This window comes from Chiloscyllium punctatum, chromosome 48 (genome assembly GCF_047496795.1).
Source record: "Chiloscyllium punctatum isolate Juve2018m chromosome 48, sChiPun1.3, whole genome shotgun sequence".
In the NCBI taxonomy this organism is placed as follows: Eukaryota; Metazoa; Chordata; class Chondrichthyes; order Orectolobiformes; family Hemiscylliidae; genus Chiloscyllium; species Chiloscyllium punctatum.
The window spans coordinates 52339996-52362056 of NC_092786.1; the positions used below are offsets into that span (position 1 = coordinate 52339996).

General features: G+C 41.6%; 1 protein-coding gene across 6 annotated transcripts in view; it reads left to right on the forward strand.

The window, feature by feature from the left end:
* Positions 1 to 22061, forward strand: part of akap13 (A-kinase anchoring protein 13) — a 406551-nt gene that overhangs the window by 147885 nt on the left and 236605 nt on the right. For all 6 annotated transcript variants that reach the window (XM_072565220.1, XM_072565221.1, XM_072565224.1 and 3 more), the window contains exon 5: positions 1567 to 1863. In XM_072565220.1, the coding sequence (XP_072421321.1) occupies positions 1567 to 1863 (297 nt within the window). The remainder of the gene's footprint in view (positions 1 to 1566; positions 1864 to 22061) is intronic.

Sequence of the window (22061 nt, forward strand, 5' to 3'; positions counted from 1 at the left end):
GGTATAGGTTGGAAGGCCACTGTTCTGAACTTTTATTTCTCCATTTTCTAAGATCTTGTAACTGAAGAAGCTGTAGCTAGATACTTTTGTACCTAAGATAGCACTGTAAGTGGTGATGTATTAACTTCTCACTGTACTCATTTGAGTACATGGGACAATAAAGCTAATTCAGTCATTTATGGGACATGGGTGTCATCACTGACGAGGCCACCTTTATTGCCTATCCCTAATTACCCTAGAATTGATAGGTGTCTCAGCCATTTTAGAAGACAGTTAACCTTATGTGTCTGAAGTCATATATGGTCCAGATAATCAGCGGTGGTTACATGGTAACCATTAGACTAGCGTTTTTTTTGTTGAATTTGAGTTTCACCATTTATCATGAGACCTGACCTCAATGTTTCCCTGGGGATCTGAGTTTCCAGTCCATTGTTACTATGTCACTGCCTTCCCTGAAACTGAATTGATACTCACACCTGCAGACAGCGTCTGGATTTTAACATTCGGCCGCATCTCCTTTTCCGTCATAGTTTTAGTTTGAAATCTAGGTTGAGGCCAGTGTTTGCTCTAACCGTGTGGCCATGCAGCAGCCTGAAAGTATAATTCCAGAGTGGCTGTGTAAAAACATAGAGAGACCTTGCATACTGAATTTAACCCCACACAAACAAATTACAGAGGGTTTATTAGCTGAGGTCATTAGTTCAGGAGTCTACCATAAAGGATGAAAGCCATAAAGGCAAGAAATTTAATGAGTTTATGATATTGGTACATCATAGGAGGAAGGAGAAATGGAAAGGCATGTCATTTTTAAGTGCCAGGGAAAGCTTGTCTTGTAGTATGAGATGATGCTGTGAATCTTGATTTTCGCAAAGGGGCCAAAGGAGCTGTATTGTATTCAGTTTGCTCTCATAACCAAGTGGCACATTTAAGTAGAAAAACATCATCTACTGAGGTAGCTAGTCTCTGAAACAATATTGTCTGCCCTTCTTCGAAGTGAGATGAATGCAAAGTGGAAAATCCTAATCTTTGACTAGATCATTGCACAGAAACATCAATTGGTTGCTTGTTGAGTACCAGGATCAGAATTGGATAGGCCAAGATGCTGTAAGCGCAAAGCAGTTGCTGGCCTGTTAAGTTGCTGCTAATTCATGAATGTCAATTAGTTTCACAAATGATCCATTCCCTTTTGTTTCTTTCTACAATTAATCTTCTCTCTACTACCATGTCTTTGCCTTGTTTTCTCTGAATTTGGTCCTACATTCTGTCCTCCAGATTGGCTATTTTTCTGAAGAAGGGCCCCTGGGCACAAAACATTAACTGTTTTCTCTATACAGATGCCACCAGACCTGCTGAGTTCCTCCAGCTATTCATGTTTTTGTTTTAGATTTCACACACCTGTAGTTCGTTCTTTTATTTCACTGATTTAATCCATGTTTTGGTGCCTCAGTCTTTCAGCCAGCTGGAATAGACCAGAACAGCTCAAACACTGATCAATGCTCTGAAACGTTATTTAAAAAATCATGCCTATTGTAATCTGTGTCATGTATTTCTCTTTTCTCTTTGCAGCTCACAACTGCTGTGAGACGGTGAAAGTTGTGCTGTGTGCCTCCAAGAAAGGACTTCCCATTTCTGTGCTGGCAGAAGAGAATTTCCAATATGTCCAGGACACTGTGCATGACATGGCACAGTTCCTGGTGAGCAGTGCTGGATCACAAGAAGCACTCAATGCTATTCGGATAATGGATAACTTTCGCGAATCCTCCGACAATGTGGCATTGCTGGATAAAAATCTGACTTTGGAGGTACAACATCTGCTGCTACCAACCTCGTGGAATGTGTTGGGACCAAACCCCATGTTGCCAGGTAGGGATTGGGTGCAGTTCACAAACTGATTCATTATCCCCTAAGCTCAACGTGGGGAAATTGCAAAAAGCTGTTCACCATCTCCACCATGTTTCAATATTCAGGAGACTCATTGCTGCTTTGCAGTTTTCCTGCATCCGCCTACCTTAACTTCATGTCCCTTCATATGTAATTAAAGCAAAAATCTATTGAGCTTCAGTTTAAAATGAAGTGACCCAACATCTATCACTCTGGGAGATAAAGATCTTTAGGTCACTTTATGTCACTGAGTGAAGACATGTTGCCTCGTCGTACCAAAGAGCCTGGTTCGGTTCCAGCCTTGGGTGATTCGGTGTTGAGTTTATACGTTCTCCCTGTGTCTGCATGGGTTGCCTCTGGGTGTTCGAGTTTCCTTCCACAATTAGGGGGATTGGCCATGTTAAATTGTCCCGTAGTGTCCAGGGATGTGCAGGCTAGCTGGATTATCCCTGGTATATGTGGGGTTAATGGGATTGGATGGTGGGCTGGGCCTGGTGGGATGCTCGTCAGAGGTCATTGAGATTCGATGAGCTGAATGGCCTCTTTCCACACTGTTGGAATTGATTCTATGATTCAACGGTCTGTCTTGAATGGATTGGCTCTGATTTTTAAGGTAATTTCTCCTTGTCCTAGTCTCCCCCAACCTACCACGAAAATTTGGCTCTATCTACGCAATCAGTTACATTAAAAATTCGAAGAGCCTGAATCAACTTGCACTGTAACCTTCTTTATTCTGGGATTAGAAGCCTGATTGAAGCAATCTCATCTCAAACTGGGTAATTCTCAATGCCTCCCCTGTTTTCATAATCCTTGGAAACTTAAGAGTTCTTGCATGATGAGTGTCATAGGCCCCTTTTTGAACTGGATCTTGGTGAGTTGCTCAGAAGTGGGATCAAAGAGGATGTGAGAGCAATTTTGTTCAGGTCTTAGGATGTCCTTTAAGTCTCTTGGACAAATCTTCCATCACCTATAATGGCTCCCAAACAGCATACCATCCAGTTTCTCTTCTGGAATGTACAGGACTTTTATTTTAAATGCATGATCCCTTTAAATTTGGTGTAGGTATGCATGGATGGTCATTTAAAGGGGCTGACTTATAGTTGAGCCACGAGAGAACTTTCCAACTCATGACCAGTTTAGGGGGAAGACAGCTGACGACTCTTAATATTTGCTAAGCAATCTCCTGGCTTTACTATTCCAGACAGGATTGTGAAGTAATCCAGTCGAGAAGTTTGCCGGCCACATCTGGTGCAGTGGTCTATAATGTGCCCGATGGATCAAGAGATTTATAATGTAGACAGGAAATAAATATGAAGATTGAAATACAATCGTCTTTGAAGTTTCTAAATTTGGCAAAATCTGTAGGTCGATTGCATTTGCTGGCCTTCAGTGTGCTTATTGGTGCCAGTGGAGTATTGGAAAAAGCTTGCATGTTTTATGTATACTGCCCTTAATTCATACACCCATATGGATTCACTGCCATCTGCGACAAAAATAAATCTATCTCCGTACACAGCACAAAACCACCTCTTGACACTGAGCCCAAGTTTAGAAAGACACTGGCTCTATATCCCTCTGCAATAATTCTAACTAATTTGTGAATCTTTTTTTCAATGTGTTGGTTAATCTGTTTTTATTGCCCTGGGAAACATCAAGGTGTATCTGTTGTAGATTTGTTTTTTCAGGTTCCTTAAGTCTTTTGACCATCTGGACTTCCACTACAGAGGTCTCAGGGCAACCAAAAAATAAAGTTGGTGTAACCACTAACTCTCGGATGGTTTGTTGCCTCCCGGGTGCCAGGGTCCGAGATGTCTCGGACCGTGTCTTCAGAATCCTTAAGGGGGAGGGTGTGCAGCCAGAAGTCGTGGTGCACATTGGCACCAACGACATAGGTAGGAAGAGGGGTGGGGAGGTCATTCAGGAGCTCAGGGCGTTAGGCTGGAAGCTAAAAGCTAGGACAGACAGAGTCGTCATCTCTGGGTTGTTGCCAGTGCCACGTGACAGTGAGGCAAGGAATAGGGAGAGAGTGCAGTTGAACATGTGGCTGCAAGAATGGTGTAGGAGGGAGGGCTTCAGGTATTTGGACAATTGGACTGCATTCTGGGGAAGGTGGGACTTGTACAAGCAGGACGGGTTGCACCTAAACCAGAAGGGCACCAATATCCTGGGAGGTAGGTTTGCTAGCACTCTTCGGGGGGGGTTTAAACTAATTTGGCAGGGGGATGGGATCCGGACTTGTAGTCCAGCAAGTAGGTTAGCTGTTTTTCAGGATGTCCAAGAATGTAGGGAGGCTGTGGAGAAGGTAGCACTGACAGGGAATACTTGCGGACACAGAGATGGGTTCAAGTGTGTATCCTTCAACACAAGGAGTATTAGAAATAAGGTGGGTGAACTTAAGGCGTGGATCGGTACTTGGAACTACGCTGTTGTGAGCATCACGGAAACGCGGATAGAAGAGGGACAGGAATGGTTGTTGGAGGTTCCTGGTTACAGATATTTCAGTAAGATTGGGGGGGTGGTAAAAAAGGAGGTGGGGGGGGGTGGCGGTGCTAATTAGAAATGGTATAACGGCTGCAGAAGGGGAATCTGCCTTTGGAGGTAGTACGGGCTGAAGTCAAAAATAGGAAAGGAGCAGTCACCTTGTTGGGTGTTTACTATAAGCCCCCCAATAGCAGCAGAGATGTGGAGAAACAGATTGGGAAACAGATTTTGGAAAAGTGCAGAAGCCACAGGGTAGTAGTCATGGACGATTTCAACTTCCCAAATATTGATTGGAAGCTCTTTAGATCAAGTAGATTGGACGGGGCGGTGTTTGTGCAGTGTGTCCAGGAAGCTTTTCTAACTCAGTATGTAGATTGTCCGACCAGATGGGAGGCCATATTGGATTGGGTACTGGGTAACGAACCGGGCCAAGTGATGGGCTTGTTAGTGGGTGAGCATTTTGGTGATGGAGACCACAATTCTGTGACTTTCGCCTTGGTTATCGAGAGAGATAGGTGTGTGCAACAGGGCAGGTTTTACAATTGGGGGAAGGGTAAATACGATGCTGCAAGACAGGATCTGAGGAGCATAAATTGGGAGCATAGGCTGTCAGGGAAGGATGTCGTTGAAATTTGGAACTTTTTCAAGGAATAGATACGACGTGTCCTTGATATGTATGTACCTGTCAGGCAGGAAAGTGAGGGTCATGTTGACGAGGGAGGTTGAATGTCTTGTAAGGAGGAAGAAGGAGGCATACATAAGGTTGAGGAAACAAGGTTCAGACAGAGCGTTGGAGGGATACAGGATAGCCAGGAGGGAGCTGAAGAAAGGGATTAGGAGAGCTAAGAGAGGGCATGAAAAATCTTTGGCAGGTAGGATCAAGGATAACCCCAACGCCTTTTATGTGTATGTGAGAAACATGAGAATGACGAGAACGAGGGTAGGTCCGATCATGGACAGTAGTGGGAGACTGTGAATTGAGTCGGAAGGGATAGAAGAGGTTTTGACTGAGTACTTTTCTTCGGTATTTACAAATGAGAGGGACCGTATTGTTGAAGAGGAGAGTATGAAACAGACTGGTAAGCTAGAGGAGATACTTGTTAGGAAGGAAGATGTGTTCGGCATTTTGAAAAACTTGAGGATAGACAAGTACCCCGGGCCTGACAGGATATATCCTAGGATTATGTGGGAAGCAAGAGAGGAAATTGCAGAACCGTTGGCAATGATCTTTTCATCTTCACTGTCAATGGGGGTGGTGCCAGGGGACTGGAGAGTGGCGAATGTTGTGCCCCTGTTCAAAAAAGGGAATAGGGATAACCCCGGGAATTACAGGCCAGTTAGTCTTACTTCAGTGGTAGGCAAAGTAATGGAAAGGGTACTGAGGGATAGGATTTATGAGTATCTGGAAAGACACTGCTTAATTAGGGACAGCCTGCACGGATTTGTGAGGGGTAGGTCTTGCCTTACAAGTTTTATTGAATTCTTTGAGGAGGTGACCAAGCATGTGGATGAGGGTAGAGCAGTGGATGTAGTGTACATGGATTTTAGTAAGGCATTTGATAAGGTTCCCCATGTGGAAAGTCAGGAGGCATGGGATAGTGGGAAGTTTGACCAGTTGGATAGAGAACTAGCTAACCAGTCGAAGTCAGAGAGTGGTGGTAGATGGTAAATATTCAGCCTGGAGCCCAGTTACAAGTGGAGTTCCGCAGGAATCAGTTCTAGGTCCTCTGCTGTTTGTAATTTTTATTAATGACTTGGAAGAGGGAGTCGAAGGGTGGGTCAGTAAATTTGCAGACGACACGAAGATTGGTGGAGTTGTGGATAGTGAGGAGGGCTGTTGTCGGCTGCAAAGGGATTTAGATATGATGCAGAGCTGGGCTGAGGAGTGGCGGATGGAGTTCAACTTTGTCAAGTGTGAGGTTGTCCATTTTGGAAGGACAAATAAGAATGCGGAATACAGGGTTAACAGTAGGGTTCTTAGTAAGGTGGAGGAGCAGAGGGATCTTGGGGTCTATGTTCATAGATCTTTGAAAGTTACCACTCAGGTGGATAGAGCTTGTAAGAAGGCCTATGGTGTATTAGCGTTCATTAGCAGAGGGATTGAATTCAAGAGTCGTGAGGTGATGTTGCAGCTGTATAGGACCTTGGTAAGGCCACATTTGGAGTACTATGTGCAGTTCTAGTCGCCTCGTTTTAGGAAAGATGTGGAAGCTTTGGAGAGGTTGCAGAGGAGATTTACCAGGATGTTGCCTGGAATGGAGAATAGGTCATACGAGGATAGGTTGAAAGTGCTAGGCCTTTTCTCATTGGAACGGCGAAGGATGAGGGGTGACTTGATAGAGGTTTATAAGATGGTCAGGGGAATAGATAGAGTAGACAGTCAGAGACTTTTTCCCCGGGTACAACAGAGTATTACAAGGGACATAAATTTAAGGTGAAGGGTGGAAGGTATAGGGGAGATGTCAGGGGTAGGTTCTTTACCCAGAGAGTGGACTGCGCTGCCTGTGGGAGTGGCAGAGTCAGAATCATTGGTGACCTTTAAGCGGCAATTGGATAGGTACATGGATAAGTGCTTAAACTAGGACAAATGTTCGGCACAACATTGTGGGCCGAAGGGCCTGTTCTGTGCTGTATTGTTCTATGTTCTATCAGTGACCGTGACGTGGAGGTGCCGGTGTTGGGCTGGGGTCAGAAGTCACATGACATCAGGTTATGATCCAACAGGTTTATTTGAAGTCACAAGCTTTCAGAGTGCTACTCCTTTGTCAGGTGAAGGGGACTATCACCTGGTGTCGTGTGACTTCTGACTTGGTCAGCTACTGGGAAGGCAGCTTTTCAAAAACAAGTTTTGCTCGTCTTTGCTGAGCCAGTGCCTTTACATTTGGGTTCCCATCAACTCATTGTGGGGTGGCACCATTAGCAGGATGCTTAATCCAATGTGAAGCAACTTTTGATTATTGTCTTCACCATTTTTCACAGTGGACGATTCTTCTTTTAACCTTATCACCGTTACACTGTCCGGAAAGGTCACTCGGTGTTTAATGAAGTTGGAGGGACATGAGTGAAGTGACCCCTTACTAAAGATTTAAGGAAGTTATTAACTCTCGACGCATTTAATCAAAAAATCCTTGTCCTCAGCCAGTCATGGTCGTGTAGATAGACACCAGCAGCCTGTCTCAATCTCTGTGTAAACTGCAATCCTTTTGAAGCGAGAATTTTATGTGCAGGTCAACAGACCGTGTGCATTTGAGATGAATAACTGTTCAATTCTGAGTATTTTCCAGCTACGATAGTTCTCTCTCTGAATGATTATTCATCTTTTGAGCAGTTTCAGGAGGGTGAATAAAAGGTCACAGTGCTAATGGGATTGTTGGCTTACACTTCGCTGGTGCTTACCTTCTGGTACCGATTTCCCCACCCTACAGCTGCCTGGAGAGTCTCACGTTTTTCAAACCAAGGATCGCCTAGATTTATTTTTTGTTTAAAATTTCTGTGAATGATCAAGATTGTTTAATGTATCTGCCGAATCTGGACTATAAAAGAGAGAGTAAAATTTCTGCATGACAGAACAGGTTTGAGCAGATTGATGACCTGCTCCTGTTCCTACATCACAGAACTTCCATTAATATTTTGCAATTCTAACTAAGGTTTGGTCACTAACTGGGTAGAAGTAAAATCATAAAATTGGATTGCATTTGGTTAATCAAGAGGTTTCTCTGCCTTCCTGTTTTTTTTGCCTGTGATTCTTTGTTGAAGATAATTCCTAGTAAAATGACAGCATTGCCAACAGTAAGTTCCGAGTGCATTAGGCACAGGTCATCGATGTTTGTGAGCCGTCTAACTATTGCTTTTCAAGAAAAACATTTTGTGCACCGTTGTGAAACTGTGAGTTAACATTGTGTTTGAGTTTGAAATGACCTGACTGTAACTATCTAATAATGGTTTGTGCATGTTGGAGTGAGCTGAATAAGAGGGATGATAAAGAGTCTGATGTGGATCACTACCTGCATTAAAGGACCGGCTCAGTAAAAGTTGCTATGGTGTGTTTCATGATAAGAGCATGTAACGCAACAATGGGATGAATGAGTGCCATGGTATCACATGGGATTCAGGGTGACCTTGCCAATTGGATACAAAATTGGCTTAACGGCAGGAGACATGAGTGACGGTGGAGGGTTGCTTTTTCAGACTGGAGGCCTGTGACCAGCAGTGTTGCACAGGGATCATTGCTGGGTTCACTTTTGTCATTTATATAAATGATTTGGCTGACAATATAAGAGGCATGGTTAGTAAGTTTGCAGATGACACCAAGATTGGTGGTATACTGGTGAAGCAATTAAAATCAGGTGCATGAGAGCCCAAAACTGGAGGCACGGAGAGACCTCTTTGTACAGCTTGACAAGGTTACAAAGGTAGAATGGCCACAACAGCAATCACTTGCTAATGAGGAATTTCTGTGTAACTAGTCCTGTGTTCCTTGCATCCTTATGTGGCTGATGAACCCGATCCTAGAGCCACGTCTCTGACAACACATTTGCCAGGTGTTTCCGGGGGTCGGGGGGGTTGGGAGGGGGTAGATAGGAGAGATGCATTGAAGGGATCTGAAAACTAGAATGATCCTGTTAAAACCGAGGCATTGTCAGATTGGCAGCCAACATGGGTCAGTGAGCACGGCTTCTGGTTGATCAGTACTTTGTACATATTAAGATACTGGCAGTTGGATGGGTTCAGTCAATGGAAGGTGGATGATTGTCCATAGAGCATATTGGAATAAGCAACATTTATTTAGTAATAGTTTACAAGTGATTCATTTTGATTTTGATAAGGTAAGATTGATTTTGCTGCAAAAAAGTTAATATTAGTGGTTGGTTACTTGATTTCAACAGTGCTGCTTTTGTACTCTGCACATCAAAACAAAAATCTTTGTGCACCTTAGGTTAATGTTTATGAATCATAATATATTCTTTTACAAGGTTAACAGTGACATGTTTGTGTCCATTGGTAACAAGTTACAAAAGTTTAATCAACCACATCAAGGTGTGTGTGTAAGAAATCTTTGTGTTGTATGTGTTCAATAACCAACCATTACCAGTTAATGATTGCGATAAAATGCAGCCATCAGTTCTTCTTTTTATTCTGTAACTAAATGTCTTTTTGTTTAAAAAATGGTAGAGGCTAAACAACTGGTAAGTTCTGGTGAAATCAGGGACTTGTCTTTAAAAGATCTAGCATGTTGCATTAAATTGGCTAGTTTGTTTTAGTTATAATGCCTGGTATACAAGAGACACTAACACATCTCCCTTGTTAAGATCTCAAGCTAAATCTTTCTCCCTCACCTTTCCCCCTCTACCTTGCTCACCACGCCTCCACCCCCCCCCACCTCTCTCAGAGACCTATCTTGGAGAGCTCACAGCACAGGAACAGTGCATGTATGGAATGAGCTGCCAGAGGAAGTGGTGGAGTCTGGTACAATTACAACATTTAAAAGGCATCTTGATGGGTATATGAATAGGAAGAGTGTAGAGGGATATGGGCCAAGTGCTGGCAAATGGGACTAGATTAATTTAGAATATCTGGTCGGCGTGGACGAGTTGAGCTAAAGGGTCTGTTTTTATGCTGTATAACTCTGACTCTAAATACTTCTCTGACAATAAATCAAATCAAAAGCAGACATTGCTGGAGAGACTCGGCAGCTCTAACAGCATCTTTGGTGAAAAATCAGTGAATACTTCAAGTCCAGTCACTGGACTCCAAATGTAAACACTCCTGTGTTTCCACAGATGTTGCCAGACCTGCTGAGTCTTTACAGAAACTTCTGTTTTTGTTTCAGATCTTCAGCATCTGCAGTTCTTTATTTTATTCAGGCATCATTAGATTAAGTGGAGCCTACTGCAGTCTCTAATATAAACCCTTTCAGAACATTTAACATTAACCTTGCACAACATTTTGAGGTGCAAGGAAACAGCCAAAATCCACACAAGCTTAAGAATGTAATTTCTTCTACAATATACTCTTTGCATTTTTCTGTAAGGTACAGCACAAGATGAATTATTATTAGGTTAGTTTTATTAAAGTGGGAGGAAGCAGCTACACGAGCAGCGACACTGCACTGAACGACTAATAGACTTATGTGTTAACATTGGTGGGCAAACAATGGAGCTTCTAAAATGAACTGAAAACAAAACATGCTGGAAGTCACGAGCTGGTCAGGCAGCATCTGTGGAGAGATAGCAAGCTGAAGTTTTGAGTCTAGATGACTCTTCATCAGAGATTCAAAAATGTGCATGTTTGAGAAGAGAAAAACAGGCCTGCATTTATATAGCACTTTTCATGACCACCAGCTTGTTCAGATTGCTTTAGAGCCAGTGAAGGATTTTGGACGTTTCCCATGTTGGGAGATGGATATATGGTAGCCAGTTGGCTCACTCCAAGCCTCCACAAGGAGCAATGTGATGACCTATGTTAAGGGATAAATATTGACCAGGAGACTGAGTGTAACTCTTCTCCTCTCTGCTTTAATGGTCAAGGCTTGCTTTCTTTTACCACATCTCCCCGACTTCATTTCAGGTATCATCTGAAAAAGTCACATCTCTGACAGTACAGCACTCTCCCATTACTGAAAGTACTAGGGGAATGACCCTTACAGCCAATTCCAGCTGGATATTTTCAGATTTGTTCATGGAATGTGGCTGTCACTGGGAAGGCCATCATTATTGCACATCCCTATATGCCCTTGAAAAGCTGGTAGTGAGCTGCTGCCTTGAATTGCTGCAGCCAGTGTGGTGTGGAGGCATCACAGCGCTGTTCAGGAAGGAGCTACATCAATTTGACCTGTGACAGCGAAGGAATGGTGATAGGGCTTCATTCTAAATACACATACTTGGACGGAACTGTGGGAACATTCCTTTGCTTCTGCACACATTGTTCCCTTGGGTGGTAGATGTTGCTGATTTAGAGGGTAGTGGAGCATAAGACACAGGAGCAGAAGTAGACCATTCAGTCCATTAAGACTGCTCTGCCATTCAATGAGATCATTTCCCTGCCTTTCTCTATAATCCTTAATTCCCTTACTGTTCAAATTTCTGTTGATCTCAGCATTGAACTTACTTAATGACCCAAGTCCACAGCTCTCTCCATTAAAGAATTCCACAGATGTGCTACCCTTAGAGAGAAGAAATTCATCCATATCTCTGTCTTAAGTGTATGACATTCTGAGATTTTGTGCTCTGGTCCTGAACTCTTCCCAGAAGGGGAAAACAACATTTCCATATCTACCCTGCCAAAGGCTATTTTTGCAAAGATACAAGAGTTTGTGCAGTTGGATTTTTCTGTACCTTGTTTTATGTGAAGTTAGGGTGAAAGCGATTGGGTGTACAGTAGTTCCTGCTTTTGCATCTGTATAGAGTATTTCCAGGGAAGATCAAAACATTTTTGGCTCCAAGTGCAAAATTGATGGCTCGGTCATTGGTGTGATTGGGGTCATTGTACTTTATAGATAATGGGGTACAAACACAAATGAGATTGTTTTGTTCGCACTACAGTGCTTGGGAAAAAGTGCTGCTGCTGTTCTTCTGACGGCCAGGAACATTCTCCCTTGAACAGTTCGCTGCACTCGAAGACAATTTGTCATTCAAGCTCTACTTTGTGAATCTGAAAGTTCCTATAAAGTCGGCGGTGTACCCTTGAGAAATGTCAAAAGAAATGGTCAGTAACTAACAATTTCAAGATTGTCAGCAAGAGAGCAAGGAGTGAGATGACAAGAAACGTCTTCACTCAAGAGTTGTTAGGGAGTTGGAATGTGCTGCCTGAGAAAGTGGTGGAGGCAGTTTCCACAGGAGGTTTCAAAAGAGAACTGGGTATATATTTGGAAGTATTGAAGTGAGAGGGCTACAGAGGTGGAGCTGGAGAGTGAGACCAGCTGAGTGGCTCTTTCGGGAGCTGTTACAGATACAATGAGTCAAATGGCCTCCTTCTGGACTGTAAAATTCTTAATCTAAATGATTCTATTCTATATAGTCATGGTGGACAGTCATGTTGCTCATTAATTGTTCTGATGTATAACCCATTATATATCAGTGTTCAGCATTTTTACAATTCAGCAACTTGAATATTACAATGTTTTCACCAAAAAGTAATCAATTGTCTCATTACTATTGTATGTTCTGCGTATGTAGATTTGGTAATGAATTAATTTGACGTTATTGAAATTAATGCAGTAAGTGATACAGAGCCCATGCAGTACTGTATCTGTGCAGTCATGATTTGGAGATGCCGGTGTTGGTCTGGGGTATGCAAAGTTAAAAATCACACAACACCAGGTTATAGTCCGACAGGTTTAATTGGAAGCACACTAGCTTTTGGAGCGTCGCTCCTTCATCAGATGGTAGTGGAGGGCTCAATCCTAACACACAGAGTTTATAGCAAAAATTTACAGTGTGATGTAACTGAACAATTGATTGTCTGTTAAGCCTTTCATCTTCTTTCACAAAACCCTTTTTGAAAAAGTTGCATTCTCAGGTTAGCTGTTAACAACGGTGATAGCTAGACAATATGTTGAAGGTAAAAACAATGACTGCAGATGCTGGAAACCAGATTCTGGATTAGTGGTGCTGGAAGAGCACAGCAGTTCAGGCAGCATCCAAGTAGCTTCGAAATCGACGTTTCGGGCAAAAGCCCTTCGTTAGCCCCCTGTGTTCTCTGTCTATGCCATGATGTTTAGATTGATTCTAATTTTAAAAGTGAGATAACAGAGTTTTACATGAATTCATGCAGTTTTTGAGCAAAGTACAATGTAACCCTGCAATGACACACGCACACATATATTTTGTGGGGTGAATTTGTACTTTCAGGGTTACATTGTACTTTGCTCAAAAACTGCATGAATTCATGTAAAACTCTGATTCTAATTTTAAAAGTGAGATAACAATCTAAACATCATGGCATAGACAGAGAACACAGGGGGCTAACACCTTCAACATATTGTCTAGCTATCACCACTGTTAACAGCTAACCCGAGAATGCAACTTTTTTATAAAAAGGGTTTTGTGAGTTACACATGAAAGAAGTGAAACTGTCATGGTATTCTAACATGAAAGGCTTAACAGACAATCAATTGTTCAGTTACATCACATTGTAAATTTTTGCTATAAATTCAGTATGTTAGGATTGAGCCCTCCACTACCACCTGATGAAGGAGCGATGCTCTGAAAGCTAGAGTGCTTCCAATTAAACCTGTCGGACTATAACCTGGTGTTGTGTGATTTTTAACTTTGTATCTGTGTATGTGTACTTTACAAGCATTTATACGGAAATGCCTCTGAATTGCTCAGTGGGTTAAGAATTGGAGAGTTTATTGTTGCAAGTTTTGATGAACATCCCCCTTTTGAAATGTTGAACAATGCTACCCTTGTATTTATCACAGAGCTGGATATAGGCACACTCCACCCCCAGCCACTTGGTGAAAATAGACTGCAAGTTAATTACCACAGTTACCCACACTACTCTTATCAGTCCATAAGTGGCTGAATTTTCCCTGAGCTTTTGGAAAGTAAAATATCTGCAAATAGGAATGGAGTTCGTACATCAATAACAGAAGAATGCATAAAAAGAGCATTTCTACAGCTGAATTGATGCCACCTTCAAAATCCATTAGGATTTGTTGTAAAAAGCAAAATGGTCAGTCAGTCTAAAGCCATCTAAATTCTGTGAAGTTGATTAACCATCTATTTATGATAGTGCTATAATTAAAAATTCCCTTTAGCATCAGCTTTGCAATCATTGATAAGTAAAAAAGAACATTTAAAGAACAATGTTTAACTGGTCAGATGCCTATAATGGATGGGTTAGATAAGTGCAGCTGTTTTTTCCCAAAATAGGCAAACTACTCAAGACACCATATTAATACAAATGGTTATGGCTATCACTTTTTGGCTGATTTAAATCAATGGCTCATTTTAAACACTGGACATTCAATGCAGGCAATAGTATATGACGTTCATGAGTAGAATGCATGACTATTTAGGAAAGTGTGGGGAACGAGAAAGGAACATTGACCCTACACCATTCTACAAATACAATCTTGACCAGCAACTCAATCTGAATCCATTTTCTCCTTCAACCAATTTTTTTCTGTCTAAAGACAGAGCCAATGTGGTAAGCAAGAATATGATTTCGCCCTCTCAACCAACCATGGTTGATTGTTTGCCACAACCATCCATTTTATCATTTGCTGCTTGTGAATCCTTACCAAAGGAAAAATAGTTGACTTGTTTGACTTGTAACACTTCAACAACTTATCGATTGAATGAAAAATGTATTTTGGTCATAATAAGGGTGAGAGATGGCCATCCTGAAAAGTAAGCTTTAAAATACCTCTGGATTTAATTGGAGGGTTGTTTTATTGTGTAAATGTAACTTGTTCAAATGTTATTTCAAGTATCTTTTTATAGAATGTATTTCCTTGCTTACCACAGTGGCTCTGTCTTTAAAAATATTGAAACTGTTTCAGAAAAAAGTGGGTTTGGGGTTGAGTTGCTGATCAAGTTGGTATTTGTAAAAAAAAAGTATAGGGCTAATGAGCTAGAATGCTCCTTTCTGCTTCCCCACCCTTTCCTGAATAGTCTCGCATTCTACTCATGAAACTTCATATACTGTTATATCCATTGAATGTCCAGTGTTTACAATGAAACATTGATTTAAAATCAACCAAAAAGTGATTACCTAATCATTTATATTAATACAGCTGGGAAGAAACAGCTGTACTTATCTAACCCATCCATTATAGGCAATAGATATGAGGCTGGAAAAGCACAGCATGTCAGACAGCATCCGGGAAGCAGGAAAGTCAATGTTTCAGGTCGGAACCTTTACTTTCCTGCTCCTCGGATGCTGCCAGACCTGCTGTGCTTTTCTAGCCTCACATCTATTGACTCTGGTTTCCAGCATCCGCAGTCTTTACTGTCTCCAAGCGTTATAGGCATCTGATCAAGTTAACGTTTTAAATTTTTTTTTCCCTTTTCAATGATTGCAAATTTGATGCTGATGGGAAATTTTAATTATGGCGCTATCATAAATTGGCGGTTAGAGTCTAGACTGCTTTAGACTGACCGTTTTGCTCTTTACAACAAATCCTAATGGATTTTGAAGGTGGCTTCAGTTCAGCTGAAGGAATGCTCTTTTTATGCATTCTTCTGCTATTGATGTATGAACTCCATTCCTATTTGCAGATATTTTACTTTCCAGAAACTCGGCAAATTGAGCCACTTACGTACTCATAACAAAATAAAGATTGAATCATGGTATTTGCATTTCATTCCATATTTATAAAGCTGTCATAATCTGAATATGTACAAGTTCATCAACTGCTCTTCTAGTTGCCCAGATCTGATCTTAGAGGTCAGGACCACTGCAGGGTTTTTGACAGTTGTGGTAAAGATGCAAAGATTTGTTTCTGTATTGCAAGGCAAAACATCCCAGGTGTCCCTAGTTCCTGCACAAAATTCTCCAAAGGACCTGAACTAATTCTCTTCCATCTTGTGAATATCGTGGGCAAAATCATGTGCACAGGAGTGTACCCAGCTTAAGAGGCAGCGATTGTAGTTATGTGTTAGAAAAAAATAGCTTAAGAACATGTGGCCATGATGTGGAGATGCCAGTGTTGGACTGGGGTGGACAAAGTCAGAAGTCACACGCCACCCGGTTATAGTGCAACAGGTTTATTTGAAGTCACAAACGTTCGGAGGACTGCTTCTTTATCAAATTTTGAAAGCTTGTGCTTACAAATAAACCTATTGGACTAGAACCTGAAGGAGCCTGACTTCTGATTTAAAACATGTCGAGGGAGTGCAATTGCCACATTACCCTGCTTTCTTTTCATCAATGTCCTTTTTACAGAACGATCGCTCCATGTGCCTATAACTGTGGAAAATTGAACAAGTTGGAGTGCAGTGTGGCTTTCTTTCCTTGTATTTTTGCAATAGGAGTTTGTGGCATTGATCCATGTTGGGCAAGACTCGAACATATGCCACAGAACTCACACTGTGGATAATATCCAACAAAGTATTGAGAGAAAATAATATCGAGACCACTGTTAGGGTTACCCACAATTTACCCACAAAGTCTAAAATAGATCTTATTTCAGAGCAGTTAACTGGATTCTCCGATTACAAAAGAAACAAAATTTAATTAATCTTCGGCAAAACTTGCCTTGTTCTTTGTTTTCCTTGTATGTGTAGACTGGTGTGCAGTATTGCCTTTCTCCAAATGTCACATAGTTGTGGAGTTGAGTGGGAATCTCATCAGCAACTGGGTCAGGAATTCCATTGTAGCTTGACTCTTGGATGTAGAACATTACAAGCCACATGTTGTAAAGAGCAGAAAATGCTGCAGCATCCGCAAGGAAAAGGCAGGTAAATAAACCTGCCCCACTTTTACAATTTTCTGTTTTGAGGATATAGGAACTACTGCAGGCATAAACCATTGGCCCCTCTTACCTGCTCTGCTGTTATTAGATTGTGACTGATCTTTTGCCTCAGTGCTGTTGTCCTGCACTGCCCCCATATCCCTTGATATTTTTAACTTTTGGAGGAATCTATCGACCTCTGCCCTGAGCATACTTGATGACTGTGTCTTCGTAGCCCTCTGGACAGAGGATTCCAAATGTTCATCACCCTCTGAGTGAGGGAATTCTTCCTCGTCTCACTTCCTTCCATCCTATCCCTCCTTCTAAAATTGTGTTCCCAGGTTCTAGATCCCTCTACCTCAAGCCAGGGGAAACTTCCTTCCAACCTCTGCCCTGTAGTGCTCTTAACAATTTTGTATGATTTAGTGGGAAAATTTTTATTTCAGACTCTGGAGGCATGGCGTGGGCTGGTGTAGCCCAGAATAGGACTGTACAGCAGAGAAGGAAAAGTTGGACTCTCTTTAAAGTTATCTTTGTTAATTTTTAAATTTTATTTTAAGTTAATGAGAATGGCACCTATGCATGGTGATGGTATACGTTTTTCAATAATTTATATTGAATACATGTGACAATAAATGATTCAATTCAATTTGTTATGTTTTTTTTTCAAAGACATAACCATATTGCTGGTTAAGTTCAGTTGCTGGTGACTGATAGACCAATGAGCTTTCTTGAACATTATTGAAGTAAAGTAGTCTTTCTTCCTGTACGTGTGTGTGAGAGTAGTGGGCACAGGAGCTGTGATACAGAACTGGAACGACACAAGACAACCTGGAATGTTGGTAGCCAGTTGAAAACTACATAAGAAATAGGAGGAGGATAAGACCAATCAGCTCATTGAAAGTGGTGCACCATTCAATATGACCAGATCTGAGATCATGTCTTCTACTCCACTTTCCCCTTCACATACCCCTTGATTCCCTGGGAGATCATATAATCTGTCTTTATCAGCCTTAAATGTGTTCACTAGTGCATCGACTATCACTGGTGTAAAGGAGTCCAGCGATTCACAATCCTTTCAAATAATTTCTGCCCATCTCAATCCTAAAGAATAAGTAAAAACTTCACCACAGATGCCGTATATCAGAAACAAAGACAGAAATTGCTGGAAAAGCTCAGCATGTTCTGGCAGCATCTGTGGAAAGAAATCAGAGTTAACGTATCAGGTCGAGTGACCCTTCTTCAGAAACGAATCTAAATAATAGATCCCTTACATGCTCACAGTGCTGCCTTATTCTAGATTTCCCAGCCGGGGAAACAGGTTCTCAGCATCTTCTCTGTGAAGCCTCTTCATAATGTTTAACATTTCCATGCAGTCACCTCTCATTCTTCTAAACCACAGGGAGATTGACTTCACTGTCACCATAAGAATGCCTGGTCATGTAGAATAAACTGAATCTAATAAAGAGTGTGTTGTTCATATTGCTTGGGTCTGTGGTTATAACTGGAAATGTGTTGCTGGAAAAGCGCAGCAGGTCAGGCAGCATCCAAGGAACAGGAGAATCGACGTTTCGGGCATAAGCCCTTCTTCAACAACACATTTTAGCTCTGATCTCCAGCATCTGCAGTCCTCACTTTCTCCTCTGTGGTTATAAGATGAGAAAGAGTCTGCCATCAGCGTGCACAACCAAGGGAAATGGAGGACATGGTCACTTATTTCATTGCTGTGTGTGACGTGTTATAGATATTGCAAATATTATGCCGCATTGTTCAGACACATCGGGAGTGTTAGTTCACATCAAAACCATACAATGGGACAAAGGGCAAATTCGTTGCTGATAACAGGAAGCTTTTCATTCAAGGTGTCATCAACATGTAGAAAAGCCTTCCTATGCGGGGCAGTGGCAATGAAAGCAGCAATCATTCATACCACAACTGTTGAATTTTATGATGCAGGAAATGAAGCTGCATTCTGAATGAAAGAACTGTGAATAGTCAAATGATGGTGCTTAGCAATATTTGTTTTGCAAAAGCTATACTTGCATAAATCGGTTTGCTTCTGCAGCCAACTTCACTTCATTCCAATACTAACTGGGTTTGATTTGGCTCTCCATTGATCTGTAAATTCATTACTTGTGTGAATCCCCACTGCTGAGATTCGATGCCAACGGCTTACCTATCTGTATGTGTTTGAGTTTAGTTGGTATATATTGGTATTGGTGACTGCAGTGGAAACTCTTGCATGAATGCTTCCTCCAATAAGGCAGTAAAGTGCTTCAGGAACCCATGGAGCTATATTGCTGTATGAATCACTGTCTGCAGGACGAGAGACGATTAGGACACAATTGTGGTGTGCAGGGCTATCCCTGAGATTGACCACACCAACTTCTTCCTGTTGCTCTGCATTTTACAAATACGCCGTTTGGTTTCCTGATCTCAACTTTTCTTAACTTGTCAAACCAAATTTTTTAAAAAAATCACATCCACATCCACCCCCTTCTGTGTGCAGATTAACATGTGTGTGCAAGCATTTAATTCAATCAAATGCTTTTTTGCAATAAGCAAATTTGCTGATTTTTTTTGGGTGATTTGGGAACATGATATGGCAGTAGTGAATCAGAGGGATTTCTCAGATCGCCCTTGAGAGACTTAACTAACCCACAAAAACACTTGAGTTTTTTTCTCCGATATAATTGTCATATGATAGCTGCACTCAAAATAGGGGTTGGTTGAAGTTGCAGGGAGCCTATGTTTTTATGTTTATGTTTGGTTAAATAGTTAGCAGTGATTATATGAACAACAGATTAACTTCCACATTACGGCAATTGAAATGTCAATACAGTTGTCTCGGGACACATTGTTAGGCTTGCCATAAAATAGTGCAATGTGTTGCAGACCATCTCTGCAACCTGAGCATGACCGTTTGAATTCCGACATCTGACTGTGCTGTTTCAGAAGCACTATCACTGTGTTTGGTCTCTTAAAATTGTACTATAAAGCTGGAGTTTAATCCCCTTTCCCAATCCAGTATTACTCTGATTTTGGTGTCTTCGATGTCAATTGTCTACATGTTATCCAGTTTTTCTCAAGGATTATCTAATGACTCCAGTACTGTCCTAGACAAAGCTTGTCACTACTGTGTGGACAATAGGGATGTGTAACAAGCATTTGCGAGTTTTGAGAAGATTTGTAGCTCAGGTTGAGGTTCTGGATGTAGGTTTGCTCGCTGAGCTGGAAGGTTCATTTTCAGACATTTCATCACCACACTAGGTAATATCATCAGTGAGCTGCCAGATTAACCTTCCAGCTCAGTGAGCAAACCTATGGTTCATACTGTGTCAAAATAGATGTATTGAGTGGTTCAGTAGGGAGGCTCAAATACTTGGCAGAATGTCTGAGAGTCTACTGAAATTGCCATTGGTAATGAAATACAGTTGTGTTGAAATTAATCTGATAATTGTTTGTATATTTGTACATGGGATTAAAACATGTATATAACTTATCCTTTCATGGAATGTGAGCATCCTTGGCAAGGCTAACATTTGTTGCCAATTCCGAATTCTCTTGGAGAAGGTGAGAAGACAATTGCAGTGAAGACCCAGTTGGCTGTGGAGAGTTACGGTCTTGACATGAAAACAAATTGTTGTCCTTCCTGAGCCACCACCATCATCTTTTAAGGCTACCTGGTGCATACTATATTCAACCCCTTACTGACCAACGTAGAACAGAGCTGATGAAAGCTCATTGTCCTGAAATGGTCATTCTTGTTTCTCTCTACACGCTGGTTGGCTGAGTTTTTAAAACTTTTTGTTTTGTTCAAATCCTAATTTGTGTTGAGGTTGGGGTGCTGTGCTTGTTGGTATCCCTGGGGTTGAAAGGATTAAGAATGTAATGGATTTGTTTTGGCTTTGGTCGCTGTCCAGCTAACTGCATCAAATGACGTGCATGGGAAGAGGACTCAGGATAGTCGGAATGTCCTTCAGTCGTCCATCTTACCAAGATTTGCCAAACATTAAAGAATATGATATGGATTTGGGCAGAGGGGATAGCAGACAGTTGCTGGCACCCATGAAGCTAGCTGTATCTGAGTATGAGTCAGAACCTTCATCTGTTGGGAAGAGAGGGAGAAAGTCCTTTTTGAGGAAGACTTGCATTTTTCCGACTCTACCTTCTCTCTATTCACCGAAGAGCAGCTGGTCACTTAATCTTACCCAAAGGGATAGTCCACACTGTTAAGTAATTTATTCATTTAGCTAGGCTCTGGTATGCTTACCTGACTGAGTCCCTAACATTAGTGGCAGAGCTAAAGGTGGACATAATCATTCTGGACTTTTCAGTCCATTGAAGGCTCCCCTCTTGGGATGGAGGAACATACAGTTGGAATGATAAAGTCCATGGATCAGAAAGTACATGTTATGATTCCCAAATTACATTCGCTGATTTTGGCTGAGGCAGTACAGTGGATTCTGAATTGGGACTTCAGTTGAGGAGTAGAGAAAGGTGTTCGTGAGGAACAGAAATCAGCCAGGATTCTTGCTGTGCGCCACAGAGGTGTGTTGCATGTATGGGTGTTGTCATTATGTGTGGACAGGGTGGGGTTTTAGACCATGAAACCCACTTTCATCATGAATAGTTTGTTCAACCTTGTGTGAAGAAAAACCGTTGGACTGAGGTGCCCGTGGTTTGCTTGCATACGTGTTGCCATTTCTTAGGCAATCTTTTGTCATTCCAGGAGAGAGGGGGGAAGAAACAAAACATACACCTGAGATGATGCAAACGACACACTTCCAATGTGCCATTGCTGTCCTGTTAAAATAATTGCTTTTGCATTTTCAACATCAGTTTCTTTTCCTCGAGCAGAAAACCTTGAAACCTTAAATGTTGTTGTGGCTTTATTGTTGCCTGTCATCTCTGAGTCAGAGCTTTTAAACCTGGCTGCAGTTTTGAGTGTGTAATGAAGGCTGAAATGTATGATGCAGTGCTGCTTTGGTGATGCTGTTTTTGTTAAACTGAGACCCCGTTTACCATTCCTGAGGACTATTATATAGTCCTTTTAGGAAGATTCAAAGGGGAGAGGGGAATTCTGTCAGTATTCCAGCCAATGTTCCTCATTTCTGAGCATTCCACCTGAAAAGAAAATAATAAATTCTTGTCTCTCGTTTGTTAGTGGAATCTTGCTGTGCACAAATGGGTGTAGTAATTCTGAAGTAATTCATTGATTTGAAAGTGTGATGTGATGAGGTGTTACTTATGCATCTAGTCAATCTAGAACGAACAGCCATGTGAGACTGATACTGAT